The 15,982-nt window shown below is 45.0% G+C and overlaps 1 protein-coding gene across 1 annotated transcript in view; it reads right to left on the bottom strand.

The window, feature by feature from the left end:
- Positions 1-1,641: 1,641 nt before the first annotated feature.
- The window catches only part of LOC138566363 (msx2-interacting protein-like), a 29,943-nt gene continuing 15,602 nt past the window's right edge, over positions 1,642-15,982 (bottom strand). The window contains exon 2 of the mRNA XM_069643526.1: positions 1,642-2,370. Within this exon, the coding sequence (XP_069499627.1) occupies positions 1,839-2,370 (532 nt within the window). The 3' untranslated portion in view covers positions 1,642-1,838. The remainder of the gene's footprint in view (positions 2,371-15,982) is intronic.

The following is a 15,982-nucleotide window of genomic DNA, read 5'->3' as shown; positions in this document are numbered from 1 at the left end:
TTAAAGGACCAACTTTTTAGGGGGGGATTGCTATCAGTAAATGTGGTCTTGGTAGAATTAAAAAATGCATTAATAGAATATCAGATCACCCCAAGTAAAGAAAGGAGACCGCATGCAGGCCAAGCCGAACAAGAGGCGACACCTCAATCCAAGTCATAGAAATATGCAATTCACAGTATAGTGGACACAGATCTTCCTGTGGAGAGATGTTATGCAGCAAGCAGGTCCCTTCCGCTTTCATAACTAGCACCATCTCATTCACCTTAATCTGGAGTTTGACTGCACCTATAAATACTTACCCCATTTCTGAGCCTCTCAGGCCACACCAATAATTCACTTCTAGGTGTTCGACTCCATCCCTGAGGCAGCACCACATCCAGCAGCAGTGTTAGACATTTCAAAGAAATTAGAGCCTGACTGCATTGGCCCCAAGTCAATGTCCACTTGCCCTGTGTTTTCTCACACTGGACTTCTAAGATTGCTTTTACCTGTCTGGACATGCATTTAAGGTATGTAGCACATTTTACATGCACCAATTGACCTACTCTTGAGTCTTTCAAAGGGCAAGGTTGGTGGGGAAGTGGTAATTTTGGACAAGCTTATGGGGCTGGTGCGAGAGTGAAGACCACTTGGTGCCCACCCATGGCTCTGCTCTCCGGAGCCTAAAATTCCAAAAGGACATTAAGCCAGGCACATGTTACTGTAAGGTATGAGGCATCTTAGTCAACCAATTAACATACTAAGATTAATGGGTTGCTTGGATCCTTAATGTCAAGCAGCCTTCTCTGGCACAGACATTCTTAACTCCCATAACACTTAACATGAGTGGCGTTTCCAGTTTCCCCTCATTTGCCAACTCAGATACATTTGATGTACATTGGAAATACAATGGACCGAATAGAAAACACTGATTGCAGTAAGGTGGGCTAGTGAAATGGGACCATGCAAGAGGCCAAAGTATAGAGTTGTAGCTTTGCCTTTTAACGCCTACTCCTGCCCCCAATCTCCCATGACCATTCACTACACACAACCCTCTCCTTCACCGCCCCGACTATTGCCACAGCCCTAACCGTTAACCCTACCCAAACCTTGCCCGACTGTCTCACAGGTAGCTGGACCCAACATTCTCCCCTATAATTACTGTTTCAACAGAAAACCCATATAAAGCTGACAGGTACACAGGATAATGCAGCCATAAATATTACAAATGTATCCATAGCCCTCTAATCCTCAGACCATTGAATGGCCCCTCACTATCCCCCCCAATGTAGCCTCCCCACCACCCATTTGTCAATCAGCTTAACTCCCCACAACACCAACCACATGCCCTGGCAAACAATCCTCCTTGGAGACTCTCCCCACCACCTCCCCATGACCTATGCACAACCATCACCACACCTGAATGCAGAGCATAGTTTAGGCCTGTAGAACCCGTGGGTCAGTGCTGGCTTCACGTACCTGCCAGAAAAGAACCCTGCTTCTCTGCCAGGGTTGGCCCTTTTGTAATGCCGAGGATCTAGGAAAAAGAGGCTATGTTTGAATATTGGAGCTGGTACTATGTTTTGTCAAGCTTGTGTCACGTAAAGTACCTTTTTGAAGAGGACACCAAATCATGCAAATTGAAACACAGAACACAAGTCATTTAAAGTCCTCAACTTTATATTGTACGATAGCCAAAGACACTGGTTTGCATCTACCGACTAACACCAGCTTAAAAAAAGTTCCAACAATGCATAACAAACAGAAGTTGCATGTGTGATGAAAGAAGCACAAACATACATTACAAACTAATTGTACAGAATTTACAGCTTAGTTGCTCAATGAAAAAACGCTTTTAACTAAACAAATAGGAAGTCCCCTGTATCTTGGCCAGACTCTTCCATGTCACGACAGAATGTCAATCGGACGCGGTCACTGGCAAAGTCCACCTTCAGGCGCCAACCGGAAATCTGGGCACCCTTTGTCTCCTGCACAGCAGTTACTGCATCTTCTTTGCGAGTGTAGAGGACCAGAGCCCTGCCTCGTAGACGATCATAGACGGCCTTGGCCACTTGCCCATAGCGGCTGAAGCGTTGCATGAGATACTCCTGGGTCACATCAGGGGGAAGGCCATCAAGCCACACACAACTCGTTATTATGCTTTTTCCAAACTCTGTTTTCACGCGGTATTTACCAATCACCTCCCCATCAAGGCCTTTCCCAGCCCGGCAGACACTATGCATGTCGCAGAATTCAACAAAGGCTGAGCGGGTGGGCTCCTCCTCTGCTGGTCGGCTCATCTCCACATCCAGCACATCACCAAAGCGCTCACAGATGCTGCCAAGCTTCTCTGGGGTTATGGTTCGATCAAGGTTAATAATCAACAAAGTCCTGCGAAGAGAACCAAAGCGGCATACAAATTAGTAATAATTAAAGATTGTTTTCCAATCATACGCTGGGTCACAACGTGATAAGTGATTTCTAACCCGGAAAACAGGCTGTATGCTGCCAAACCCTCCCCACCCCCCAAACAGGACAAAGGATCAAGGTGGGCCGAGGGTTACATAGAAGCTGGGGTTTAAGTGTGTGGTCACGTGAGAACAGCAATACTAATATATTGCAGAGTAGTGGAAACTGGTCACAGAAACAATATCAAGACCACACAAGTTTCACAATTGGGCACCTACAGAGCTAGGACTCGAAGTACTTGCTTATAATTACCAAATACTCCAATCTGAACTTCAAGCTCTTCAGCCCTGAATGGTTTACTAAACTATTAATATTTTTTCCAGAAGAGTGGGGGGAGTGGGGAGGGAGTGAGGGGCACGAGTCACCCAGGGTTTGGTAGTGCAGCTCAGGTCTCAGGGAAAGGATGGGTTGTCAAGATAGTCACTTGAATATGTGCATATCAATGTTACACTGCCTATAAAAGCAAACCTGAGAAAAGGTGGCATTTATTTCATGAAATTCATGGCCTTGTAAAAACAAAAAGCTTAGGATGGTTAGCCGAAAGAACCTTGGCTTGCAAAAACACTGCGTCACTGCCAAAATATTAATCAGTTTAAAGTAGGTTCAATCAACCTCTATAGTACAAAGCCAGCCAATGAACAGGAGTTTCTCCCACTGAGAAAAAACTAATGTTACACATCAACTACCAAGGAGCAAAAAAACTTGTGGCATCATCCTTAGCAATTAATGCTAGTCATTAAGTTGGGAACAGCCCCGGAGGCACTGGTATTTTACTAAAAGATAAATTGTAGGTGCATGAATGTAACACGAGCCCTACAAATTATCTCCAACTATGACCTTCTGCAGCCCCTACACATTGGATCTATCTGCTAATTAGCATCAGGTATCCAGTTCTCGAACAAGAAGCCAGGCCGTTAGCTTATTTCCTATATATGGTTACTTAAGGCAACAGAAGACCCTTTGTAAAATAGATCAGCTTCAAAATTGCATTATAAATCATGCATTTGAGTAGAACCAAGTAGGATCCACCAAAGTAGAACAGTGGATCGTTTCAAAAGGTTTGAAGAACAGACTCAGCTTGGCCTATGCTGCAGGAGCCGATGGGAAACAGCAGCGTGCAGGACCAGAGGGCCTGAGCACCAATCCCTTAAAACACTACAATGAGGCTCTGCAATTAGACACCCATTCAGACTGTCATTAAACCTACAGAGCAATAGGCCCCTTATGTAAAGACAATGAAGTTTGGGTTACAACAATGCTTTGCGCAAGTCCACTTGCAAAGCAGACAGCTTACGCGACAAGCATGAGACATGGGGTGCAAGAGTTGTATGGCCAACCCAGGAATAAACTACTTGTAAGCTGCAGCATAACAAGCCAGGGGTTAAACTCCAATCTGGAACCATCACAGACGTACACTTAAGGGCGGGTAACAAGGCAACTATGTACATAAACTGGTCAGATTAAGCATTTCCCGAGATTTACGCTCCAGGGCTTCATCCAGCCCGAGGGCAGTGAGATTTCAGTAAGATAGAAAACATTTACAGCAGGCACACAGACAGGGTTTGCCGGACCAAATTTAACAGTAGTTAAAACTCAGAGGACTAGAGAAAAAACACTGAAGGGCATGAATTAACCAACCACTTTCCATATATTCACTGAGGGGAAATCTGCTTTTATTCACAGCACGACTTATGCAAAGGAAAAGCTGAAGCAGTGCACCCAGGCAATCCAACCCAAAATATTTACCTCTGAAAACGTGCAACGGTCTCTCTGGAGAGAGGGGGACTAATATCATATGCAAGGTTGTGAAAGCCTCGACGTTAAAATCTCAGTAGCTGAAAGGGAGATATATGCAAAGACCCCCTTTCATTAATGCTACATGCCAAAATTCTAGCGCACTCCTGTACTTTCGCTGTGGCTGCCTGACCGCTTCAGCAAGGGAACGTGCATTTGTGACAGCTGTTGGAACAAAGTTCCATCAGGCAAGGGTGGCATTTTAATCATCTGCACCTCTGGTTCCAATCAAACGCTTAACAGACTAGAGGCACGTTAAATTATACATACATGCTATGCAGGGTTATGGCATAGTGGCTACTGGGATTACACAATTAGTCATTGGGATGTGGTCACATTTGACATGGCTGCGTGTTAATGCCCCTCTTATGCCTTTGCATCAGAACCGCAAGGCATAAATAGTTTTAAAAAATGGATTAGCAGAGTTGCTCATTACAATATTTGATTAGCAAACAAACCTATTTCATTAGCAATGTTGTACTCATATTTTTAATGTCACCAGAAGTTATTTGTTACCAAGACATAAAATGAGCAACATGTATGTACCACTGAAGTCATTGAGATGAGTCTGCAAAATGTAAAGGTTTTCTGCATGAATGGACAATGGTTTGGCCCAGCACTCCCACACAGGTCTTTAGCACCTTTCCGAGTGGAGGATACGATTACTGTTGCACTCTCTCCCCATTAGCACCTTTGAACTTGCAGTGTAGAGGGGCACAAGTCTGCGGCGTGTTCGCTCCACACTGGGGTGCTTCCGCGAAGAGCTAGGAGTAGAGCATACTAAAGATGCATCCAGGCACCACCACCAGCCCTGGCAGCAGAGAGGCGCGTGTTTTGCGCCGCAGGGGTGGGGTTGACCCAAGTTCACTTCCTGAAGATCCGGAAATCCTGAGGTGAGGCCAACTGTGACAAAGACTTGTGAGAAAGTGCAGTGGGCACTTGCCTGGTATGTCAGCCCCTTGGATCCTGGCCATGGAGCCCTCACCAATCTCCCTTTCCCAATGCATCTTTTCTGCGCTCATCTGGCTATCAATGAACAACCAGTGCAATAATCCCAGCACAAAACTTGGTTGGGAGGAGGCACCGCCAGCTGAGAGAGCTAACCATGGCTGCTAGCGCCGACCTCGCCCTTAGGGGTTGGGAACGCCAGACGCACCTGCTGAGAACCTCAGTGTTGCAAACTGGCATATTGCTCTAAACAAAAGCAACCCTGGTACTATTACAACTGGAGGGATCCCATGGATACGGCCACAGATATTACTCTGGGTCCTGTTAGTATTAATACCCACCAGCTCCCAGACCTAGCAGGCACCCCCCTGCACTACGACCCCTTCCATATCCATCCTAGCACCCTCTGTTTACCCAGCACTTGTCACCCGAGGCTCTCCAATTGCAACAGCGAATGAGTTCGCTACATCAGTTCCGGCACCACCTGCCTGTAATGTCCTGTCGTCCAGTCCTGCTGTGACCCCCAGTCCAAGATTGGCCACTGTACCCGCTATGGGCCCCCTTACTGCATCACTGTCTATGTGTTCCCATCCTCTGTGACTCTAGGGGTCACAGCCCCACAGGATTCTAAACCCTATAAACCCCCAACACATGGATCTAATCATGGCATAGACAATCTCCAATCCATCAGAGGAGGACTGCTGCCGTGTAAGTGTAGTCCAGTTCTTGCCGAGCTGGCAGCTAGCAGAAAACTGCCGATAGTACCGATTGGGGGCCAGGGGCGAGGGAGTTCACAGGAGGCGCCCCTGCCCACCCCATTTTGTAATATAGGACAGGCAGCCCTGCATCTAATACATTGTGAAGTGAAAAATGCCCATAAATAATTGGTATCTGGAAGATCACTCTCCATCACCACCCCTCCCCCCGTGAGCCCAAGACACAGAAGTGCAGCAGGGTGTCTAACCCCAGGTCAATACTTTCTCTACCGGTGGCCCTGGCTTGTACAAAATGGGCATAGATAGCCCTAGAAGGGAGGAGATAAGAGCATGTAGCCCATGTAAGAAAAGGAGAATGTTCATTCATCCAATCCAAGGTGGGCATAGAGGCCCCACAATATATTTCCAAGGTACCTAAACTGGAAGTAAACAAGCTTGAGCCAAGGGATGCCCTGTTAAATAAATGCCTTCACTGACTGCGGACCACTAGAGGTTGTGCCCTTGTCTCTAGGGGAAGGATGTAAGAATTCCAAGTAAGGACAAGAACTCTGATGACAACATTAAGCTGGACATTTGGGACCATAGTCTGGCTATTTGGGTTATGGGAGTAATGTGAGGGCTTATCATCAACCTAGGAGTGGAATTACAACCCGTACGCATCACAAGACTTATGACCCACTAAGACTTGTAACATTTAAAGCTTCCCTAACTGGGGCAAATCTGACATCCCTTGGCCGATGCTCTCTGGGGGCAATTGTGGCTGAGACTCTAGAGTCAGATCATTGGTGTCTTTTCTCTCTCCCCCTTTCCCTTTTTGCATTGATCTGCTGTTTTATGACTATGTTGATCAGATGTGTACTTTGATGGCCCAATGGCCAAATAAAGTTATGTAAACACCGAATACAAGAGGGTTGAGAGAGACCCGGGGGCAAGAGGAATGTAGGGTGAGCTGTGTTTTCATTCAACAAGGTAATTTAAATAACTAGCTTTGCTACACAAGTGTCAATTTAAATGAGCAAACCTAGAGAATTGCATAGCATATTGCTATGAGACACTGCTGTTTTTATGCCTTGCAACCGCTGCGAGACACCCTACAGGTGCCAATCTTAAAGAGTAAGTCTGGAACAAAGGACCCCCTCCACCTTGTCACTGGAGACCTTGCGCCTCTGAACCCCTTTTCCCACCCCAATACCTCTTCGAGCAGGCTTGACCACTCAATTCACTTCAAAATGCAACAGGACCTGTGGTATTGCTTTTGGCACTCTGCAAATTTCAAACTGCTTAACCGCTTCGGACGGCCTGGCAGCAACTCTACTCCACTGCACTACCACTGCCTTACCGCACTAGGGAAGCTACAGACCATTCCTGAGCATTGTCTCAAACTGTTGGGAACCTACGGACTAACCATCAATCCGCACCTCAAGGCAGACTCCACTGGAACATGACTAACTGCAGATCAGCATCAAGTATTCTCGCTCAACAGTCTCAAACTAAGACTAGAAGGTATTTGCAATGGCCATGGTCACCAAGTGCCCCCTCTGCTCCTCAAGTCTGTGTACGGTTTCCTTTAGAGGGTCAGTGTTTTAATTCCGATTTTTAAAAGGACCTTTAGTTGACATTTTGTTACCACTGTACGGTTTTTGTTGCAATGGTATTATATCACACCTCCCGAAGAGTATTCTACACTTATACCAAGCATCAGGTTGCATTTCACCTTTACGATGGGATCACTGCAGTATCATTAGTAGTGGGTGCTGAGGAGGATTTTACACTACTTGTTCCCATGTGCTCCTGCAGAGCAGTCATTTTGTCAGAGCTTAATAATGGACCAGCTAAGATGCATGAAACAGTAACTGGATTTGGGCATCTGGATGTCCCAAGAGGGCCTCTACAAACGATTGAGCATGCCAAAGGCAGAGCAACGTTCGACCCCAAAGAGGTATTTATAGCCTTGTTTCACATTAAGAAAAAGGGGGGCACCTACCTGCCAAGAGAACGGGACCAACTGTACCCATTGCCACAGCAGTGGGATGCAAGGAAACCAACAATTTAGTAGACCTCCCATGCTCACAGCTGGGGTGTAGTTTGAGGAGGACCTGATAAATCCTTTTGTCCCCAAGTATAGGGATAGAAACAATTTTGTTAAAGAGGATGTCTCAAAGGCTTTGCCATGTCTTCTTGTATGTGCGATAGGAAGCTTGGGTCGTAGAAGGGGTGTCGAAGGACCAACAAGAGCTACCGGATGTGAAGCAGCCACAAAAGGGTTTTTGCACAAGCACCACAAAAGTGACAACCCCAACCAAAGCTGACGGTTGGGCGAAGGTTGACATGCAAGAGACAGGACTTCCCCGATTAGGCCAAGGAAGCGTGAGGAGCCAGGAATGAGATTTAGACATAGGCATGGTTGTGGTTACAAAATAAAACAAAAGGGGATGGAAAATGCCTCACTATCCCTAATCTAGAGGCATTTCCTAACCTGACATTTGATTGAGAGAAATTTACACTCTGCAAACTTGCGGTGTTAATCTTAGGGAGTGACAGACTCCATTAATTTCACAGGCACACAAGGCCTATCGGATGCTCTTCAGGTCAATATCTTATTCTTTAAATGTCGTTTTTGTATGGCACATCAGAGGAAAGGAGATAAAGCTAGACAGACGTTCTGACTGTCCTAGTTTCTCAAAGGAATGTCCTTGATTGCACTGGTGCAGCACATGTCTATTAAGGAATAAAACAAAACAATTGCTACGGTTATCAACTCCACTTTTGAGAAAGAGCAGCTTTTAAAGCACTTAATATAAAACATGGGATGAAAAGTGGATCGAACACACTCAGTATTAATGGCATTTAACTTTATTGGCCTACATTCGAGGTGTCTATATCCAAATAAAATCTGCAATATATTCATTGTGCCACCCTTTTGGTATAACGTATGTGGCAGATGTACCCTATCATTATGTGTATCTACCTGGGTCAGTGGCAAGATTTAGTGAACCCTCTTTCAACAATAAGGCCCCTGGGCATACATATATCGGAGTTTGTTTGCCAGGGGTCTTGCAGACATAACATTTGGAAAAGTATCGGCTTCTTAGGGAACATGTTTTGAAACCAAGATAAGAATGTGATTACTTGCCTTGGTTGTTATTAAGCACAGCTTAATTTTTATGTAGTTCAATTTTCAATGATACTATATAATTATATTACACCCAATTCGCGGTTCTCTACTTGGCACCGAAAATGATGGAAAATAGTTTCTCGTGTGTTTTTTTTTTCATACATGAGAAACCCATAGACTTTAGTGTATGCATCTTTGTGATCATAAAACGTCCCCACTGCCCAGTTGTGTATATAATCTAGAGCAACAGGTTCTGGACGATTTTATTGCTAAAAACAGACTTGCCCTGTTTAGAGTGCAAAACACGAAGAAGGTAGTTTACAGCTGTCCAGAGTTTTAACATTAAGGTCAAATGAAACAAATTAAGAATTAAAACATTAACCTGAAGAGCATACATAAGCCTTGCATGCATGTGTATTCATTGAGTCTCGATTTTTCTCTTTCTTTAAACACGGTTGGTGTAAAAATTGCTCCCACGGCCATTCCTTTGTGTTAAAGAGATATCGCTAGGGCATAACCTACTAGGTTTGGGATTTCCCCAACTCAAACAAATGGGTATGTCCTGTGTCAAGCTGTCCAAACAAAAGTTGTCTGAAATCCTATTCTGGCCCTCACTCTAAAATTAACTGCAGGATAAAACACAAACTTTCAAAGTTCCAGGAAATGGCTCCCTTCCCCAGATTCCTTTTACTAATATAACAAAGTTCAGTTCTCAGAACTCAAGAGGCTCACTCCCTCTTGGCGCATTCACAGATCACGGGGAAATGGCTCCCTTCCCCAGGTTCTCCTCACATTTAGTATGCTGCAAAACCCAACAGCATGCATCTTCCTATGGACTTTTTCCACTGTATAACCATTTAAATGTGAGTCCCCTAGCTTGCAGGCCCCCCCTCTGCCCCAGATATCTTCCTCATCAGGTTTATTCCCCCCCCCCCCCCCACCAAGGGCACATGCCTTTTGAGTTAAATCACACAAGAGCAGGGGCATGGACCTTCCTCTTTAAATACGCTCTTCACCTTCTGCCAGGAACTAGTCATTTGCCCCTTGCTCACATCACTTGCGTGGGGGAGGGGTGTTCAACAACCCATTCACACCTTCCCTTGGTCTTTGTCCATTTTTCATGAAGCAGCACACTTGGTCAGTAACCAATCTTTTTCCTGGGCTTATCAGGTGTCCCTTGTGTCCCATCACTTTAGTTCCTTTCACTCTTTTCATGGAGCGACATAAGCGTGCAGGCAACCCGGTAACGGTTGCTTCGTGCGTGCCTACCCTTTCATCTAACTCCACCTGTTGGTTCAGTGTGTGTCCTGTTAGATGCTGCGCTCTTGCAGTGTTGCTCTTTATAGTGGGTGGTCCCTGTTGGACGCCTGGTCTTAGTAACCTTCATTACTCTGTTCTTTCTTGTCCCAGTCATAGGAGTATTTCTTGAATGACGTTGAGGACGTCAATACTAGACTTTTCATTGGGAATGATTTCTGCACCCCGCTTATCCTTGTCCCAGTTGACAATATACTATTCTTTGTGGGGTTTTGGGGGAATACTGAGAGCAGATCTAATAAAAGGTTGAGGAATAGTGTGGCAATATGGCATTAAGACATGTGGAATAGAGGAAACATCCCTAAAAAGGGAAGGAGGTATTTAGCTTCCTTCATCGACGTTATCCCCCTCAGGTGGTCCTCCCTCATAGCCACCCCCAGGGTCAGGACCAGGCAACGGCTGCCATCCCCAGGTCATATAGGGAGAGGTTACCCCAGGGGTAGATCCCATTTCACTCAGCAGTAATAAAAGCAAAACCGTGAACAGCAAAAATAGAACCATGAAACCCTGGGCTTCCAGTACAGAAAACAGATAGCCATGTATGCATTGCTACACTGCAATAAATGGGCAAATGATTTGCCAATAAAAAGGCTGCAGCAATTGGGCCAGAGACCAGGCTGGCAACAGTAAAACTATCAAGGGAGTTCAAAACATTTGGTATTGACCCTTACATCAGTGCTCCAGATGATTCTGAAGTGTAGTATTTTGCACCCTATTTTTTAAGTTGTGTTGGGAGTAAACATTTTTAGGGAGTCAACATGTAAACCCAATTCCCAATCTAAGTATTTTATAAGCGGTTTTAATTGCAAAATGAAAAATGTAACAATGAGTCCTTTGCACCTAGTAATTATATTAAAAGGATGTTCCAATCAGGCAGCAATAGCTTCTTCCTGTGGTACAATGTGCACTACTGGTCCAAACACATCTATGGGGCGGTTTGGTTGAAAGCAGGAGCACAAGGTCCTACGTGTTCATTCCCCATTTTTTGTTGGGAGTATCATTTTTGGGGACCAGTTGCCTATTTTTAGGGAGTATAAGTGGTTAATGCTCCCCTCATCTGTAGGGCTGCCCTCGAGGGCCACCTCCCTCATATGATCCTCCTTCATATAGCCACAGTCAGGGTCAAGATCAGGTAAGTGGCCACTTGGGGAGAGGCTACCTGTGGGAGAGAAGTGATGACTCCATTAGATTCATTACAAGGGCTATGGGTGTGGGTGTTTCACTCCTGCTCGTGCATCTCCTGTTTTATGGCCCCAGAAGGCCACGCCCCCAACTCTTGCTTCCGCTCAGACCCACTAGCGTGAAGGCCAAGGTTGCGGGTGTTGCTCTCCCGCTTGGTGTTCCACGCTAGCAGAGTGGGAGGTGCCCTCCCGCCCAACACTACTGATGCACATATATCCTGGAGCCAGTGCTCCAGATAGGATTTTGAAGTGGGAGAATGGTGCTCCCCATTTTGAGATTTGAAGAGTAAAATGTATTGGACATCCATCCAATGTGTGCATAAAGTTAAATGTTTGGAGAAACAGTATAGTCGTATTTAGATTACACTTGTGGAAAAAAGCCCACACAATAACTTGTAGGTACGTGTTAGCCAGCTGCATCTTCATGACATTAGGACACAGGACTCATTTACTATAGCTACAGAACCATTTACCAACTAGTTGGGTACTTAAAGTCCCTTTCTCTACCAGCATCACTACTATGCCTTTCCCCTCTTGACTTGCTTCCTCTTTACCCACGTTTCATGGCCTCTTCCTCATGTTTTGGGTCTACCCTTCCTGTTGCTAAGTTGTTTCCCCATTGTTGTAACCCTAGTGCCTCTCATTCACATTAATTCCTCCCACATTTTATTAGTCTGCTACCTTCCTTCCCATCATTTTCTCTGTTCTGCCTGCCCCAACTTCAGCCATTTGTTTTCCTGTGTCTCCTAGGTCAGTAATTTCTCTGTCTCTATTTGGAATTTGACATAGTAATAATGTGATAAGCTGAAAATTAGGGGATGGTTCCTTTTAAATGTATGCACATTTACCTTTGGAAGTTAGGCTGCAAATTGCAGATGGTGAATGCGTTTCTATGCAATGCTATACCTGCACTGAATGCCAAGTATGGCAGCTCTGATGAGATGTGCGAGTTCTAAACCAGTTCTGCTACAATTCAAACCTTTTATCTCCATCCTCAACACATCACTGAGCATGATCACATCGAGCTATTGACAGGTTTGGAACTCACAGATTTATCAACCCACTGAACTAGGTTTCCCGACAGGCTTAGGTCAGGAAACTAACTTGTCTGAAAGGCTTGGGGCATCTGTAGTCCCATGCATGGCTTATCTGACATAACTGGCTCATCCCAAGCTCCATGTCTTTCAATGAGCTAACCTACATAGATTTGGTAGACATTGGAGAACCAGTAGAATGGAAGCCTACCAAGGCAATTCTTCCTCGCACTGTCAACCAGTGTGCATACAACTACCTCAGGAGATGGGGTGTGGGGGGGAGCCAACACTTTCTCTTTAGTGCTTTAGCTACATCCTGAAACTGCAAACACGTTTGCACTGCATCATTACATTGCCACTGTTCGACAATGTAGGTACTGTTCCAAAACACAGCAGCGCTGCTAAGGCGGCTGGCTATGATGCCGTTAAATGTGCTTTAGCTCTGCTGTGAATAGTGCATTGTCCCATATGGTAGCTCGGCTGACCAGCTAGAATACAGTGTTAAATATATTGCAGAGCTGGTTAGAAGTACTAGTGCCGTCAACCAGACTAAAAATATGTATAAAAATATGTACTGCTGTATTGGGAAGTGTTCACCTGGTCTCATTTAAGCAAATAGCTAGTCCTGATTTGAGGGGGTGGGGGCTGCCAATGTCCCATTAGAATTATATGAAAATTCCAAAGTATGCTGGTAGATTTTCACCCTCACTATATGTATGAATTATATTTGCTCGGTGGGCGCAGTAAAAGTAACTTGTTCCTTGCTCGCTCTGGTGTGACTAACAAGTGAATGTGTACTTTCATGCATACACACAATGACACGTGCAATATTTTAACACTATACCAAAAATACCTAATTTGACAACAAAAGCCTTACGTAATATGATATGGCGAACAGCTGCTTGCTCAGAGGCTCTTAAAACTAAAACTGCATCAAAAAACCTAATGCCACTGATGTGCTTGAGAGATGAAGAGAAAACAGTATGAAATGCCTATGCAAATCATTAGTAAACCCGAAAAAATAAGAGCGGCCTCTAGTAAAAACCAATTAAAATAGCGGTGATAAAAAGGCAGGCCTAGCTGCAACACACCATCACTGTACTAGACCAATCTTCAAAAATCAGGCTTAATAAGAATGCCAATTCTAATGAAGCTTCCTAAAGCGTCAAAGCAATTTTCAAAACAGACATTCAGGGATTCTGATTTGGGATAACAATTGGCCTCAAGTGGTAGTCAAGGTAAACGTTTTAGCACACAAACACTTAGTACATATTACTCAAGTATGCACTACATGAAATAACAAACGCTGGGAAGTGTTTAGCATGACTCAACCCAGTTAGATGTCAGCAGTGAACTCCATGATTTATGTGGGTGCTGCCAAGAATATCCTATAATGGATACGAATAGGAAAAGAGGCGCCTTATTCACAAGAATTCAGTGCGTAAAAGTGCCAGATATGCACCTCATCTGGATCAGCAATTAAGCTAGCAAATGTCAGGAATTTTGATTCTGATAAAACAGTTTTATGTTCCAATTAGACATTTTATAGTGCCACAGAACTTTATTAATTGTGAACATAACGTATCAAGCCATCTTTGTGGCTAGTATCTCAGTCACATGCTTGGGCCATCTGGTGGTGGGTTTGTACAATAACTTGCAAAATCAAAACAAGCATTGGCAAAGCCAACAATTTGGGTTTGTGTAGGCATGGGAAAGGCACTTGGCCAGGCACTGCTGTAACGGCATTAGCTCTCAGGCGGCGATGCAGGCTAGTTCTTGAGTACACTGTAGCCCAAGCCCCCCACAAAAGAATGTCCACACACTGTTATATGCCAACAGTTCTTTATATATAAATGTTTCAAGGTATTTACACAATTAATTGTACTTTGGTAAATCTAATATGGCAAATTATATACAATATCTATGTGGGACCACTCTTCTGAATCCTTTAAAATGCACCAAATACGGATGGCATACAAATCAAACAGTAATGCGCATCAGTATAGGACATAGGAAGGAAGACAAGCTGTGTTAAACAATGGCAGAATGGTTCGCTTGCTGCAGTTCTTAGTGAGCACCCCAACCTGGGCAACCTGTAATAAGTGTATTAACAAGCAGACTCCATTTATGTGTAAATAGGCTTGTTGGCTGGATAAAAAAAAAAATGACTACCCCAATGTACCCGAATTAGAGTTTGACGGCTCGTCAGTGGATTCCTTGTGAGTGGACTCCCTTTAAAGCGCAGCCACAGTCGTTGAGATTCTGCGAAGAAAATGCAAACACCTTCCAGACAGCAGCTTCCAATTTCGTGGTGCTAGATCGATCGCGGACGTCCTGTGTAGACGAGGCATGCAGTGAACCTCAATGACGTTTGGTGCTGCAAAGAAGACTTTGACGAGCGTATGCCCAGCAGCCGACACAGGCGTCGGCGATCGTGACTCGACCACTCTGCGTGGACTTCGGGTGGCAGGAAACCCTTCAGCAGATTTTCCCTGGCCGTCGGCGACCTAGACTTTCTCCGGCAAGACAAAGCGGTTGCCTGTGATGGCAAGGGAGCCCTTGGTTTAAATATTTGTCAATGGTGGAGCACTGTGGCTCCGGTCGTCGAGCAGCACGGCATCAAGCCGCCCCTGCTTCTGGGCAACACGACTCAATGGGCTTGCATCGGTCATGGAAATCCTCTGAATTGACGTCGACGGCTCGATGTCCTTGGTGCTTCACTTCAATGTTTCGACCCGGTCTCCGGTCAACAACCTTTTGGGACTACTTCCAGGATGCCTTGATGAGCTTCTGCATGATGTTCGCTCATAGCTCGGGGAGAGATCTCCTAAACAGGTCCTCTCTTGGATCAGTCCTGGACAGACATGACAGCTTTCGTCGATGGGGAGCAGCAGCAAACCTTCAAGAATAAGTTCAACTTCTTACCACTGAACTGTGTTGCCAAATCCTCAGTAAGGAAAGTAGCTATTGGCTGTCCAAAAAGTAGCTAGAAGTAGCTAAATGACAGCATTGCCTAATTTGCATTTGGGTGATTGCCGGGGGCATGGTTGCTATTGCTGATGTACAACCTTCTGGGGCAGCCAGCACCTTTGTTTCTTTGTGCAGTTGCTGACTCCTTCTACAGCCATAGAACATCGCCTTCCGTGAGTATTGACTGAGTCACCACCTTACCTACCAACCTCAGACTCGCTCTTATCAGTGCAGAACTCAAAAAATGTGCATATTTACTGCAACTCACGCATCGTTTGCTGGACTGTGTACCAAATGCAATATGCAAATATGGGCAGCAGAACAAATGCAAGCAGAATTACCAACATAGAACTGTGGTACAATGTACTTCTAGATAGGATTGTGAATGTTAGCCAATGCAACAGAGATAATGGTGATTATTGGCTCCCGTCACTTCTAGAGTATATTGTGAATGTCAAC

Source organism: Ambystoma mexicanum, chromosome 1p (assembly GCF_040938575.1).
Source record: "Ambystoma mexicanum isolate Mex_15411 chromosome 1p, UKY_AmexF1_1, whole genome shotgun sequence".
In the NCBI taxonomy this organism is placed as follows: Eukaryota; Metazoa; Chordata; class Amphibia; order Caudata; family Ambystomatidae; genus Ambystoma; species Ambystoma mexicanum.
The sequence above is the reverse complement of the archived record's forward strand: the minus strand, read 5'-3'. Positions and strand labels throughout refer to the sequence as shown.